This window comes from Sander vitreus, chromosome 15, assembly GCF_031162955.1.
Source record: "Sander vitreus isolate 19-12246 chromosome 15, sanVit1, whole genome shotgun sequence".
Lineage (NCBI taxonomy): Eukaryota > Metazoa > Chordata > Actinopteri > Perciformes > Percidae > Sander > Sander vitreus.
This window is the reverse complement of record NC_135869.1, coordinates 16987832-17003735: the sequence shown is the minus strand read 5'-3', so window position 1 is coordinate 17003735 and position 15904 is coordinate 16987832. Positions and strand designations below refer to the sequence as shown.

General features: G+C 43.5%; 1 protein-coding gene across 1 annotated transcript in view; it reads left to right on the top strand.

The window, feature by feature from the left end:
- LOC144530010 (protein sidekick-2-like) overlaps positions 1 to 15904 on the top strand; it is a 92361-nt gene that overhangs the window by 41338 nt on the left and 35119 nt on the right. Inside the window, exons 3-5 of the mRNA XM_078269408.1 lie at positions 9284 to 9443; positions 12230 to 12336; positions 12577 to 12724. Coding sequence (XP_078125534.1) covers positions 9284 to 9443; positions 12230 to 12336; positions 12577 to 12724 — 415 coding nt within the window. The remainder of the gene's footprint in view (positions 1 to 9283; positions 9444 to 12229; positions 12337 to 12576; positions 12725 to 15904) is intronic.

Below are 15904 nucleotides of genomic sequence, written 5' to 3'. Positions count from 1 at the left end.
AGAAAAACAAAATGAACCTCATATATTAGATAGCATTGTTGGCCCAGGGCTCCAAGCTGTAGTTTGTGCCAGTGTTGTGATAACTATCAAGGGGTATGCTTTGGTTTTCTTGTAAGGCAGCTTGCAATTTTGAGATCAACATGACTCAATCTTTACAAGTGGAAATTTGGGCTTGTTACATTCATCATTAGGTGAACGAATGGCAGGCAGTTTAGAAGGAGAAGGGTGATTAATTACGCTTAGAGTTTGATTGTATGTTTAAAACAACTATATAGTGGAATTTAGTGGAAATATTTTCCGCTTTGTTATCCTAAGTTGTGTACTTAGATAATCAAGAGAAATATACACATATTTAATGTTCTGGTGTGGTCTGTCAGAATTAGCGTCTAATCATTACTCATTAATTTCATTCTCATGCATGCATAATTTCAAGTTATTCACATAGGATGTTATTAAGCGCACACAATTCTCACAAGTCGTGTTTCTCGCACTAAACCGTCCTAAAAGATCATGCGGGAGAGACAATTAGGATCCCTGACTAAGTTGCAGGCTTCTCACTCTGTGCCCGTTACTGTATCTGATAATTGAGATGAGCAATGTAGTGTGAAGTCATGTAAGAACCAGCCAAAAGATTTCTATTTCAGATTTTTTGTCTGCCTGCTGGCGTTGCGTTGTCTTCACACAATGCCACAGAGCTGTGTTCATTCTCCTGCTTGGGGGGGCGGGAGCTGGGGGCATGTGCACTTCAGAGACACAAGAGGACTCAGATGCATCAGAGGTCAGAGATGTGGCCTGGTGGGATGTTGAATAGGAGGCTTGCAGCTTTGAGCTTACATCTGGGATTTTTGGGGGTGATAGGGTAGTCTTACACTATCACAGAGCATGACTTGGTCCCACTAGCATGGATGATGGGAGAAAATAGTGGTCAGAGGGCCTCTGTAATGTGGTGGAGAGAGGCAGTGATGTGACAAGCTCTATTCTGTCAGCTCTCACACTCCAGAGGTCTCAATTAGGATCAGGGACTCTGTGTCTTTTCACAGGCTGCCCTGCTCACAAAGGTGATGATCCTGTTACACATCATCCCAGACCTGCAACAGGTATAGAAAAGAATTTTTTAAAACAACAACAAAAAACATCCATACACTCTTTAACTCATCGGGTCCAACTCAAGACCTGCCGTGTAATCTGTGTGACGTATTGTAAATTTGAGAAACTCCTGAACTCCCAATCCCCGAGTGGATGATGCATTGACACAAAAAGAAGGTGTATGTCATCTGCAAAACATGTAAATAAAGCATTGCCAACAATGATTGCTGTTCACGTCTGGGCTCAGAGGAAGGAAGTGAGACAGACAGGCAGGCCGTGTAAATGTAATGAAGGGAGATAATAATTCTTTTCTCTGTCAGCTGCTCTCTGCCATTAGCATTTACTGCCAGCCCCTGCCACTCACTGCCTGGTGCCCATGCACTCTGCCACACTGATCACAATCACCAGCCATTCCACACGCATATATTACAATGGCAGGCGCCCTGATACCTCGCAACTAGCAAAACACTATTAGCATGCCAGTGGTATCTCTCCAATTCAGATTCAAAGGGATCGGCTGGGGAGAAAAGAACGAATGGGACATGGCAGTTTTAGTCCATGCATTTTGCCTGATAATATTCTGGTCACCGTCACAAACACACAAGGATGAGCATATTCACATATGTTTTCATCCACAGGCGCACACCTGCGCATGCACGCACACACACACACACACACACACACACACACACACACACACACGTACATTATGAGGGATAAAGGAGAACAAGGAGCAGACAAGTTTTCATAATGTCAAGAGCAATGTTGACTCTCTCCTCCAAAAAAAACTCTATCTATATGTTAATGGTGGGAGGGAAAGATCCAGATTATGTCTGGTGCATCAAGCAATTAAATCAAGACCTGTCTGATATCTTCATGGAGTTAACAACAGAGGGTCCCAGGATGGACAGGCAGCACACCATTGCAGGTGCATCTGATCATCTCCACCTCAATGTGTGTGAAATAACGTTTCCCCCACCATACCATCTACTAATTAGGATCTAATTATCCAGGCTAGTGTAAACAATCGCGGCAGATGGCATAGCGTGCAGTATTAACTCTAATGACCTGGGGCCCTATGGAATTCACATTTCAGCGCGTTTGTTTATTTTCCTCCATTAGTCTTTGCCCTACTTTCTAAATTCACTTAGGCCTATTTCCAACCTTCTCGTGCCTTGAGAAAAGCTGCCCGCCTCCTATTCCCGATGCAGCTTGTGTTTTTTTTATTTGCTATTTCTTCCACTTACTGTCGTTTATCAGTTTTTTGTTGCTTACTCTTGTTTTTTCTTCTTGTCTGTTTCTATTTTTTCAAACAATGTCAATTAGCTCTCAAAAAGATCAAGTGAAATTTGTACCTATTTTCTTCCCCACCTGCTACCATCCCCCTTCTCCCTAGTGAAAAGAGAAAAGAGAAAAGTCTGAGAAAGATGTGTATGTGATCTGCCGCACAAAATCTTAATAAATCGTAGAAGCCGCCTGTCTCACCTGGGATATATTACTGTGATCAGTGTGTGTCAGTCACGCACGCACTACGTGTGGCAAGCCTGGATCATTTCCCAATGTGTTCTACCCATAAGAGCTATCCAAACCTCACTTCCTTAAGAAAAACATAATTTCATATATCTTGTCTTTAGAAAGTAAGAAATTGCCATAGTGTCTGGCTTACATTACTATGTTGAAATGTTGATCTGTTGGCTCCAAGAATATCTTGACAACTCACCGCTGCAAGACATAAATCTTATTTGAGTGCTACAACGTCAGACACGAATCCCTGCTTTGACTTTTACAAAGCTATAAGACTATCCCTTGGTGATTAAAGACATAACTTAACTCAATGACATACTGTTTCCTACATCTAGCTACAGTTGTTCATTGGTGATTTCCCCACTGTTTATTGGACAAGGCTGAGCTAACTAGAGACTTGATGCTGCAGAGGGTGTGTATTGGTGGCTGTGGGTGTGTGAGGTCTCATTAATTGACGCCGGGCCTTGTGCCTGTGCTCCTCTGCGTGCCGTGTTCTCTGCCAGGAGCTGGACTTGCTAATTAGGCTCCTGGATATCACAGACACATCCCTTGGTACGCCATACAATATACTGCTAGTGCTGAAGAGAAGGAGAGAGCAGGGCGATAAGATTGAGGAAAATGGAGTAAGGAGCGATGCAGGGAGATGAGAAAGATGGAAAGACATATCGACATAGCTCAGAAGGAAGGGACGCAGAGAGAAAGTGAGAGTGATGACAACTGATGAGAGGGCAAGGAGAGAGAGTATGAAAACTACTGTACTGGGAGAGATCAAGGCCACCAAGAAAGAGAAACTGTCACAGCACACAGGGAGGAAACTGATGCTGTGGCAAGTAAAAGAGAAGAGAAACTTAAGATGGGAAGAGAAAAGAAGAGGGAATCAAAAAGAAAATGATCGCTCCAGACAAGCATAGCAGAGTGGTAGAGGGAGGTAGAGGAGCAGCAAGACAAACAGGGAATAATTCCGTGTGTGTGTGTGTGTGTGTGTGTGTGTGTGTGTGTGTGTGTGTGTGTGTGTGTGTGTGTGTGTGTGTGTGTGTGTGTGTGTGTGTGACTGAGAGTATGTGTGTGACTGAGTGTATGTGTGTGACTGTGAGTATGTGTATGACTGTGAATTTGTCTGTGCTGCCCACTGGAGTGTGTGTCCAGATAATTCAATCTGCTGCCCATTGACTGGCCTCCCGCTCCGTCTTCGCTCCTAATTAAATCTCCATTTGTTGGCTGGATGCTGGCGCTTCTAATTGTGTTGCTGTAGCATCAGATACACACACCTAGACACACACACATGCACACAGGCCCTGCAGCGAGTGGGATCCCAGACACATCACAGTACATTACACCTCAATTAATCACATCAATTAACATCAATTAACCCGTGGCGATCCACTAAACACAGCTGGTATTCGGGTGGTATTTCATCTGTGGCGACCTGAGAACTTTTTCTGCAACATCAAAGCAGGAAAATCAATATTCCTACTTCATCTTTTTCCTCTGAGCAGTGAGCATGATTGTATGAGCTTTTAAAAGCATGTCACTTAGGCCATGAAACCTATATTGCCACAACATCAATACCAAGGGGATCTTATACAGTGTGTTATCCCACTGAATGGTGCACAACATGTTCTAGGGGCTATAAATACAAAGGGGGTAGGGAGACATCGAGCTATGATGGACTGGCACTCACATGCAGCATGCAGATGCTGATCCATGGGCCATTTCTCTAAATGAATGTAGGGTTAGATGGAGGCTCTCCCTCTCCCCTCTCTGTCTTTCAAGCCTGGCCTGCTTGTTTGGCTCTGGCTGTAATGGGTCGCTTCACCTTGCTGTCTAGCGTTGGAGGACACCCCCCTCTCCTTTCATTTCTTGTTTTCCTCCTCTCAGTCCCTCACCACATTCTGCCTCTGTACATCATTTCTCAATCTCTCTTTTATCATTAAGCCCTGCATCTGTTTCACCATCACTCTCTCTTCCTCCTCTCTGTCTTTTCTTGTTTGCTCTTTTTCTTAAACCCTCCCTTCGTGTCCTCCTATTTTCTGACTCACCTAAGTGATAAATCGTAAATCAGTGGGGTGCCTGTTGTCCCGGTGACAGCAGCTGGTGACAGAGTGACAGATCAGCCTGACCTTCAGGACGGATCGTATTTTCGTGGGGGAAGGTGTGAATATTTGTGAGTGTTTGTGTGTGTATTTATGTGATAAAAGAGCTTCATGTCCTGGCCCAAACATTCTCATCTCAACTTGTAAAGCAACAACTCACCAAAGGCAACCCAGTAGGCGTGTGTTTTTTTGTGTGTGTCTCAAATCAGAATATTCATTTAATATATTCAGTCGGCATTTTCTGAAATACTGAGAAATGCCTGCAGCATTGTTTATGAATTTGAATTACCCCTTAAATCATAGAATATAGCAGGAATACAGAGTAACGCCCTAGTGTACCTCTAAGAACACCTTTGTGAGTGACTAAACACGTGTGTGTGTGTGTGTGTGTGTGTGTGTGTGTGTGTGTGTGCGCGTGCGTGCGTGCGTGCATGCGTGTGTGTGTGTGTGTGTGTGTGTGTGTGTTTGTTGTGCATGTGTGTATCTATAAGGGTGGTGTTTCATCAGCTTTTAAGATGCTTTTAACCCCCCTCCACCAACCCCACAACCCTCATCCGTTCACCAACCCATTACTTTCCAAGGTCAGTGCCATGACTGTTGCATAACCCCCATCAGAGAGGCTAACCATGACCCATCTCACATGTTAAAGTCCAATTGGAGAGGCTAAATGACAGCTCTAAATTTTCCTGGATGACATGATGCGCCATAAGGTGGACTGGAAGTGGTCTATGGAGCAGGGAAGTTATGTGCATAATATGTATATGTATGTGTCTAGGAAGAGAAAGACAGGTGGAGTGAAAGAGATAGCGATGTGGAGCGATTGAGAAATGGGGCATCCAAATCTTTCAACAGGTAGAGGCTCCACTTTATCGCTACATCTCAGTGATACAGTTGTGCCAAGTGCCAGCTAGGATGTGGTTACATAGGCTCAAACACAGGTGCCTGAGGAATAAACAGAGGGCAGAAAGAGCTCCCTGCTGCTTGTGTGGAGCAGGGGTAAGGAGGTGAGACACAAAATAAGCAAGATAAAGAATACAAGACAAAAGCCGAATGTGAACACTGTCTGTGTGATTGCATGCCAGCATGGCACAATGGGGAACACAATGGGCCTTGCTTTAAAAAGCTGCCCTGGTGCCTGTGGTCTTTGTCTCACAGACATTGAAATTCTGTGTATGCAGCAGTGGACCCGGCTGGAGCAATGCCACCATTCAACCTCAGCTGTCAGGTTAGAATAAGGTGTTCATATCGTTTGTGAATAGTGTGGTGGTGCAGCTTGACTGTTGGGGGCAGCTGCTCTGCACAGCAGCCACATTAAAGCCCTCCTGGTCCTCCTATGCCAGTTTTTGGTCTTCCCTAGATCTGCCGACCCGTCTCGGTTGGCTTTTATCTGTGCTCATAGTGCTGCAGGAATTCATAGTCCAGAAGGACTGCCCTCGAGCTTTCCATCTGGATTCGAAGCCTGCAGCAGGCACTGCCTTGCACCTGCCAAACCCACAACTGTCCTTTCTTTCATCACTGGAATGGAGGAGGCACCAGTTCTTCATGGCCAATGCTCTTCCTTTTCTTCCTCCCTCCACCCCAGACTTTTTCCGAAAAGATGTCAGCTCTACCTTTGACACAGTGCAGCCCTGTCTGCTGCAATCAGATGGACTAATGTTCTCCAATCATTAATTAGATTCTATACTCCCCTATTTGTACATTTGATGTGTGTTTGTGTCTACAGGCACGTGTGTCTGTAAACATGAGACATGTGCTATGTATTTGTCGTGTACAGCACACTCCTACTACGTACGCGTACTACAGTGCTCTAAAACGAGATTACACCTGAGGGAAATTATGGATCAGCTCAGTGATGATGATACCACAGTGTAGGTGTAGCAGTGTAACACATCCAACTGACATATTAGTGACAGCAGCATACTCATCTACTGTGATCTGTCTCTACTGTACATACTGTATACATATGACAGAGCTTTGTACTACTCTATGCTATGTACATACATGTGAAACTTCACATCTACATGAGCAAAAATAGGCACATCAGCAGCATGTATTTACAGTATTTATCTGCAGTGGCTGACACACACATAGAGAAAACAAAAAAAGAAACAAAAAACTACACATAAAACGCATGCAGTGTCTACCACAGGCACAAACCTTTTTTTTTTTTTTTTTGACTTCAGCGAAGAACCAAAACACAGTGATGAAGAGGAAGAGGAGAATGAGGGTCAGACAATAGGTTCGCTGTCGGAGACTCATTAGATCCCAGAGCCCAATGTGCAGAGGACTGTCTTCCTTCTGTCTTCCTTCAGCAGTCATTTAAGTTTTCACAGAGACTCAAAGAGAGGATCACTTCAGCTGTCTTTTACATGGTGAGAAATCTTTTCTCGGATGTCAATTCTGCACTGTATATAACAGTGAATTTTCTCTCTTTCCAGCTGGCTTTGCTGCTTAACAAAACACTTTGTGAAATTGGTCACGAGTGCAGCAGATAGCCAGGGTTCAGGGATTCACAATCAGGGGTCAACTCAATTGTCATTTAAGGCAGAAACAAATGTGAACACAATGGCACTAAAACATGTAACCACAGTGGTGATTACTGTACTCGCAATTCCCCGTTCCGCAATTTCACATCAGTAACTTGGTATTATGCATATTCCTTGCCTCAGACGAGCAATGTGTGTGTGCAGGTCTCTAATGGTGGCTTGTTGATGTAGCTGCATTGCTAAGTGCATGTAGCCACCATGCCCCTGAACCAGCTGGAAGTGTTTGGGTGTTGCCTTTGTGCGTTTTTTTCAGGCATAAGTAAATGTTTTGGGATTGTGTGTGTGTGTGTGTGTGTGTGTGTGTGTGTGTGTGTGTGTGTGTGTGTGTGTGTGTGTGTGTGTGTGTGTGTGTGTGTGTGTGTGTGTGTGTGTGTGTGTGTGTGTGTGTGTGTGTGTGTGTGTGTGTGTGTGTGTGCAAAGTGTGTGTGTGTGTGTGTGTGTCAAGCACAAATGCATTTACTAGTGGATGAAATTACAGCAAAGCTACCACTCCAACGGCTACTGCCTGTGGAAAAAAAGGGATGGCTCCTACATTTGGGCTCAGACAAAGATCAGTTTGTTTTGGATAGGTTCCTGCAAAAGTGGTAGCCACAGAAAGCCTTTAAGGTGATACGCAAGGTCCAGGGCTGAGCTTGGAGACAAAGTGCTTTCAGCCAGGTTGTGGAGTATTGTTGTTAACAAATGGGTAAAAATGTAAGGACTGGTTTTGGAAACAGAAAGCGTTGAGGTGACTGTTGTTTGTTTGCCTCCTTTTATGAGTGGTGTCTTTGAGGGTAATAGAAAGGGGAGTAATCTGCAGCTTTCAGAGGGGTATTGTGTGTGCTAGTGTGTATTGTGTGTGTCCTGTTATCTGTGTTTCTGCGTCTGTATACAGTGTGCGCATGGTCGCCGGTGTGAAACACAGAGGTGCAGAGTCATTCTTTTATTTACAGTTTCAATCAGGTCCAATTTTCTGTATCCCCTCCCCTGCTCGGCGAGGCTGCCCTCACATTCACCCAGTTCCACCACACCATCCTCTGCTTTCACCACCATAAATCTTGGGCATGCATGTGGATGTGGAGAGAGAAAGAGGCTCCAGCAATCTGCCATGAGAGTGAGTCAGCCTAGTGTGGTAGACCTACAACCAGGCGTGCTTCAGGCCTTGGCGGCTTACTGCAACTATTAATACAGACTTTAATTAGCCCGCCACAAACACTGGCACAATCGGCTCAGTGTCGCCCGTGGCTGGCGAGGCAGACAGATCAATAGGTCTGATCATGCCTTTTTCATCACCTCAAATGAAAGCACTTCGTCTCCAAGCTCAGCCCTGGACCTTGCATATCACCTTAAAGGCCTTCTGTGGCTGCACTGGCTGTGTGCAATGTTGCGGATGGGGCCTGTATAATCTGGCTGCATTAGGAAACTATAAAGATAAATGAAGGGAGGCACAGAGCATAACTCATCCTGTCAGAGAAGAGGGTTTAAGGCTGGGAAACTTCGTGTTTTCTAAAGCAGCCCCTACCACCCCCACCAACCCATGGCTTCCTCGTTTTATACTCTCTCTTCCTCCTACTTGCTTAGGTTTTTTTTTTTTGTGTACAATCTCTGCTGTATTTTTCTCCATCTGCTTTCTGTCTATTCCCCATTCCCTCCTCTCTCCTTCTCCCTCTGCCTATCCCCCCTCCATCTCTCTTCCCATCCTCTTTTACTGATCTAGAGGTATGGACAAGTTCATTTACACTTCCTCTGCTGCACAAATTGCTCTTCTACCTCTTTGCCAGCACATTTCAGTTTGAAATAAAAGAGTAAGCTGCTTTTGCAACAACAACTTATTTCATGTGCCGTTTGGCAGGCTTTCCTCTTGACCTTCAAGTTCCCAATCAGTGCAGTAGAAAAAATTGAAATAGCTTGTTACTGAATCACCAAATCAATGCCTTTTTAACCAACTACCCCTCTGACTGCTTCACATTCGTCCTTTTCCTGTCTTTCCCAATATGTCTTTTTATATCACTCATACTTTTTCCCCCTTCCTTCTTTTCTTTGTTTTTCCAACAGATGATGTCCCACCTTATTTTAAGATGGAGCCCCCTCAGACCCAGGTTCACTTGGAGGGGAACCGCCTGGTCCTAACCTGCATGGCAGAGGGCAGCTGGCCCCTGGAATTCAAATGGATCTACAATGGTACCGAGCTCACACATTTCTCCTTGGAATACAGGTAAGGAATGCAACCTTGCCTGCCCGAGCTGATTCTATTATCATTTTTTTTTATTCATCAACTATAATTAGCTTACTACATGAGACATTTTAGCAGCATTTAATTGTAACTAATAGCTCATAGCTCATTTTTATTCATATTCAAGGCTCATTTCTATGGATTTATTCAGGACTGATTTGGCTGTTGTCTCCCCTGAGACATAACACACTGTGTTCAGGGGATTGTCAGATTTATTCCAATTTGTATCTCACACTGTTTGCAACATGCAGAGATGGTGTGAGCCGATAACTTCTTTTCTCCTGCGGTTTGTTGAAACTATCATTGCTGCAACAAAATCTAACTGTAGCCCACTAACTCAATTCTAATTGGTTACAGGATTATCATGTGCCCCTTCAAATCTGATAGATCCATTGCATGGGAGAAGAATTGGTGAGAGGTACTAAAATGTAAAAGTAGGATGTTTCTACAGTAGCCAACAAATTCAGGCATATGACTCTGACAAGGGTGCAGAGAGGAGTAGTTATCTTATTTTATAACTATACTGTTATCGTGAGCCTAAAACTCCCATGCATTCATTCTTAGCCACTATAACTCTTATTTAACACATGAATCACATTACTCGCACACCTGAATAAACATTAAACCACATTGCTTGAATGTCATACAAGAAAAGGTTTATTTCAGAATCAGGCTATTTAACCCTTTAAAATGACCCAAAAGAAAGGGTTTTTTACACTCAGTTTGTGGTACTACGTTGGCACGCTTGTTGGAGCTCATTTGAAAGGTGAATATTGTCTGTACTCACTGTTTCTCGGTAACTCAGAAAGCTGTTAGTAGCAGTCTTTTCAAACCCTCTGTCCAGCGGGAAGCTGTAAGATGAAGAAACCTGTCCTGAGTGTTTGTGTGAAAAACTCAGGCTCTTCTGCCATACAGCGGGAAGTCCTGCGCACCTCTACTGCAGCATCACGTGTAGCAGCATCCGATGTACTGAACTTACAACCAGCTCTTAGCATTTCTCTGACTGTTTCCCGCTTCTCTCGCTCTCAATCAATTAAATTCAAATTGCTTTATTGGCATGGATGTCAGAAATAACAATATTGCCAAAGCATCAAGGATGATAATGTGAGAAGAAATACATACATACAATTCATTGAGTAAACTAAAATATATACTCAATCTGTTTCTCGTTCCGTTAAAGCAACACTAGAGCACTTTTCCTGCTTCGGTCCCCCTACAGGTTGGAAGCGGAATTGTCCATTACTGCTGTCGTAATGTCTCATTATGTCTCATTCGAACTACAGAGCCGCTACCCAATCTGGTAAACTTGCATAATGTAATGTAATGGACTATTCCGCTTCCAATCTGTAGGGGGACTGAAGCGGGAAAAGTGCTCTAGTGTTGCTTTAAGTCCCGCCCCCTCAAAAAACACAGTAGGTTACAAGACTCTGATTGGCACTGATAGGCTAGTAACAAAATTGACACCTGGCCGCACCCAATACAGAAGAAAAGCACCTGAGAGGTTCAAGGGCTGCTTACAGCAGTAGACATTTCACAAACTATGTGTTTCTCTATATTTATGCAAAAGTTATTATATACCAGAGATAATTGAACCAGCCTTTACTTTAATTGGGCACCTTTACTTGTAACACTTCAGCCTCTGAATGCAATGTGGAAGAATTCAACTAACGGCCAGTTGTGGCAAGAGAAAGCTTCAGCCTGTGCTAACAAAGCATCTCTGTGTGTTTGTGTGTATGCATCAGTGTGCCCATTTGCCCATGTACTGTATGCGTGTGTGTCTGCATGTGTGTTCTCAAGTCACAGTTGCAGTCCACAGTGAAAGTCAGTTTCTATCTAATTCTAGCCCTGTTTTCTTCACTCTCTACTCACAGTCTGGCTAGTACCCTAGACATGGACAGACTCTCTCAGGTGGCATTGTCTGATTGCTATCACTGGCTAGTGGCTACACCCCTTCTCCGCTCCCCACACACCCTTTCCCATGTCTCGCTCCCTCTCTCACATCCTCTCTCTCCTCTTCTCCCCCTCGCCTTCGTCTTCTCCTGTCTTTCCTCAGTATTTGGCTGTTCTCTCACGTGGCTTAGTCTCTGGGTCTGCTGCTTTGCAGCCCTCTGCTTGTTATTCTTCACCAGCCCTGATCAAAGAGGAGAACTGGAATCCATTTAATCAGACACCCAACCCCCCCCCCCCCCCCCACCACCACCACCACACACACACACACACACACATTCTGAATTGCAGTGCAGGGGGAACATGGAAGGGGCCGACTCCGCACTCCTAAGTGGCTGTAGCAAACCAATTAAAGGGGACTCAGCTCTGGGATTATTTATCTAGCATTTCACACAAACCATTTAACATGAATGCACATCAGGAATGCCCAGGAGTAACAGGTAAGAGGTGCTCATATGATTTGATTCCTGAAGATACAGGATAACAATGGGGTTTTGAGAGTCCTGCCAGTCAGTCAGAAACTCTCTTTGCTGTTCACTCTACAGCTGGCTTTAATATTACATTCTTCTTTCCTTAGTTTATCATCTACTGTCCATCTGTACATCAGCACTGAATCACACTTCAAGGCCGCTTTGTTATATGCCTAATTTAGAACATCTATGTATAATGGCTAAGTGGAATGCCATTTAAACTGTTTCATTGAAACATCTCAATTAATTTAGCGTCTTGAGTGTGGGGAATAAAAGCACCAAGATGACAAATGTTGCTGTCTGTCATGCTGATGATGACTAATGGCACTTTGTGTTGTGTGTGCCCATTAGGTACCTGATCCCCTCGCTGGACCGATTGCACGCTGGCCACTACCGCTGCATTGTGAGAAATCGAGTGGGTGCTTTAATGCAGTGCAGTACTGAAGTGCAGGTTGCCTGTAAGTGCGAGTTTGTTTCCATACATCTGGCAGAGTAAGGGGAGGACACTGTTTTTGTTAAAGGGTTGTCAGGCACAGTATGTGGAGGAAAGGAGCTTAGCGTTTGTGGAAATAATGACAATTCTTCTTTTTCATCTTGCTGGCATGCATTTCCCACATTTTCTCTCCTAGTATTAATTTTCCTCTTTTGCTCACTTTCTTTGTCTCACTTTCTTACACTCCTCTCTTTATGCCTGCTAGATATGGGTGGTTTTGTGGAGGGCGAACGGTCTCAAACTGTATCCCAGGGTGAGGGGGCTCTCATCCACGCACCGCAGATACACAGCTTCCCCAGGCCACAGATCACCTGGTTCAGAGATGGACGTAAGATTCCGTCCAGCAGCCGTATGTAAGTCTACCTTTGTACGAGTAGAGAGTGCATGCATGTGACTCTTGTGTGTTTCTACATGTACACTCTCTGTGTGTCTCATATACACTCATATATGAAATGTTGGTGAATGCTGAGCTCCTGAAGCAGAATATCTTTCACTTCAGAGCACTCCAAGAAGTTCAATACTGCTCACAGATTTTCTCCAATCCCCCCCACACACACAACATGAGCGAAGTTGAGCAGAGTAGTTGATGAACAAATGTTGGCGCAGGCCCTGTGTTCATCATTGAATCCCCTCTCAATGATAAAGCGGGTTATTATATCACCCCTATTGACTTTGCAGGCGGAATGATTGAAGGGTAGAGATAGAGCAGGCAGCAAAGGAACCAATTAGACAAAATTGGACAAAAGGCTTCAATTGATGATATGTTTGACTGACAGCGCTCACCCCTGGGTGGATTTGTGTGTGGGAGGGTGTGCATATGTGGTTGTGGTTAGAATCTCTTTGAGTCCAAATGTGCACAGTGGGAGTTACAGTATATGGATAACTGTATGTAAATCTGTATTATATGGGCTATGCTCCGAGCATGAGTGTGTGTTAGCTTTTTTTGTTCACTGGATATGTGCCTGTTCAGATATGCAATTTTCCTGAAGAGACAATCTAAAGGTAATCACCTAAGATCAATTTTGCCATCCAGACATATAGGTAGGCAGTCCACAACTCATCAGAACCCAATTCATCATGTATTATTCAGCAACTACCATGTTGTAGCTGACATGAAAACTTTCACCCCGAGTTGCATGCTCTCGCTTGAAGAACGGATTGGTGCGTGTGCCCTCTACCTGCAGAGCTCCAAAGAAATGCAGCACAAGCACTAGGGCTGAACGATTTTGGAAAATAATCTAATTGCGATTTTTTTTCCCAATATTGCGATTGCGATTTAATATGCGATTATCTTTTAAGCTCTTTGTCTTCTGTATTATTCAACAAAGACAAGCAATAAATCATTGTACATGAACAACACAACATTAGATAGATTAAACAAACCTGGAGGCCAGGCCTGTATGTGAGGTGATGAAATTAGGTGATGCATGAATGTATATGAATGACATCTTTTATTTAACTACTTCAATCACAGTAGTATATTGAGCACTGCCCAAGCCTGGTGTAAACATTCACATGAAAGTCAGAAACAAATCACACAAACTAAAGTGCAGATTGCAGAAATATAAAAACAAATATGTGGCTTTACCACACTTAGTGGTATTTAGATTTTTTAATTGATTGCACTTTTTAAACACTGTCTTTGAACTTTACTAGACAGTTAAATAAGTTAAAAAATATATATATATATATATATATATAAATATAAAACTGTGTATTTTCTTACAGCGCACACATAGGAGCTGCCTCCAGCCCCTCCCCCTCATGAAGTTGCGTGCCGTGTACATGACACTTCTTTAACTGTCTATGGCATGACAGCGTCAACGTTGCACTTGCTCAGAGAGGCTATCGTTACGTTAGTAGTAGCATGCTGCTGGTGGTCTTGCCGTGGGATTAACTGTATTAATAAAACCGTTGAAACAACGCGTCCACGCTGCTGTGAAAGCTCCCCGAATGTCATTTATCAGAGTCTGGCTGTTACCCCTCTCCTCCTCTCCATATCATTATAACGGAGCTAGCTATCTGACCCTCAAAATAATACCTGAATATAACCGTTAATAATAATTAGCAGTTAACGTTATTTTAGACTGAATCAAGCTGTCAGCTAGCAGTTAGCTGAATAGCTAAACTAACTAGCGTGGAACAGATCGTGCAGTGCCGTTGTCACTACCCGATATGAGTCGAGTGCAGATGTGAGTCGCACATGCTCAGATTTAAACAGTTTACGGCATAACGTGTCATACCGATGTTAGTCGAGTCAGACCGGCTCTGGTCGAGTGCAGATGTGAGTTGCGCGTGCTCAGATTTAAACAGTTTACGGCATAACGTGTCATACTGAAATTTGTAAGATCCGTAAAATAATAAACTTTTCTCTTTACATACAATAACAGAAGATGGAAATCAGTTCAAAAACATTTTAGCTATCTATGATTGTTTGATTGCTAATGTTAGCTCAAAACGCCATTCAAGTGACAGCCTTTGTTGTGTTTGATTGCTAACTTGTAGCTAGCAGTCATTTCAAAAACGTTTTAGCTATCTTTGATTGTTTGATTGCTAACGTTAGCTCAAAACGCCATTCAAGTGACAGCCTTTGTTGTGTTTGAGTGCTAACTTGTAGCTAGCAGTCATTTCAAAAACGTTTTAGCTATCTATGATTGTTTGATTGCTAATGTTAGCTCAAAACGCCGTTAGCATCTTGTAGGCTTGCGCGACTCACATCTGTACTCGACTCACGTCGGGTAGTGACAGCTGTATCCTCGGTAAAACATGATTATCATCTGCGCATGAGCGAACATTTTGCGCATGCGCAGGACGGATCATGCAGGCAGCACAGATCGTGTACCGACACAAGGTAGTGCAGACTGATTTGCTCTTGCGAGTCACGTGACCAAATCGCAGCCTTTGCGATTAGGAAGTTGTGTTTTAACATATCGCGATATTATTGCAAATGCAATTAATCGTTCAGCCCTAACAAGCACACAGGGAAATTGTAAGAAAAATCTCAACCCTTCCATTAATGTTTTAACCAATTCCAGAGCTGGTTACTATGTGGCTGACTCTTATCTGAAGTGAAGCGGTGAAGCTTTGCTCTGTGACAATGAGAGCCACTGACAGGATACTCTGCATTTACCGCTTGTTTGCTCGCTTTGTGTCAGGCCACATTGATATTCACAGGTGTGTGTGTATGTTGGTGTTTGTGTGTTTGTGTAAGTGTCTGTTGACTCTGTGAGACTCACCGATCTTAATTGTCCAGGAGTCTGTCTGTTTATCCTGCACCGATCAGGCAGATGCTGGCAGATATGAAGATCCTAATCTGGCCGCGTGCTTAGCGTCAGCTCTCATTTAATGGTCCCTTCTGAAATGTTTGAGCCCATTTGCCTAACCAACATTCAGCCATTCTCGAGGCACAAAAAGGATTTTTAAAGGAATAGCTTGGTATTTTTCAAGCAAATTGGATATTATGATAGATGAAATAGTTTCGATACAATTATCCATCTATTGTCTTATATTCTGTGTATCTTATTATAATTATT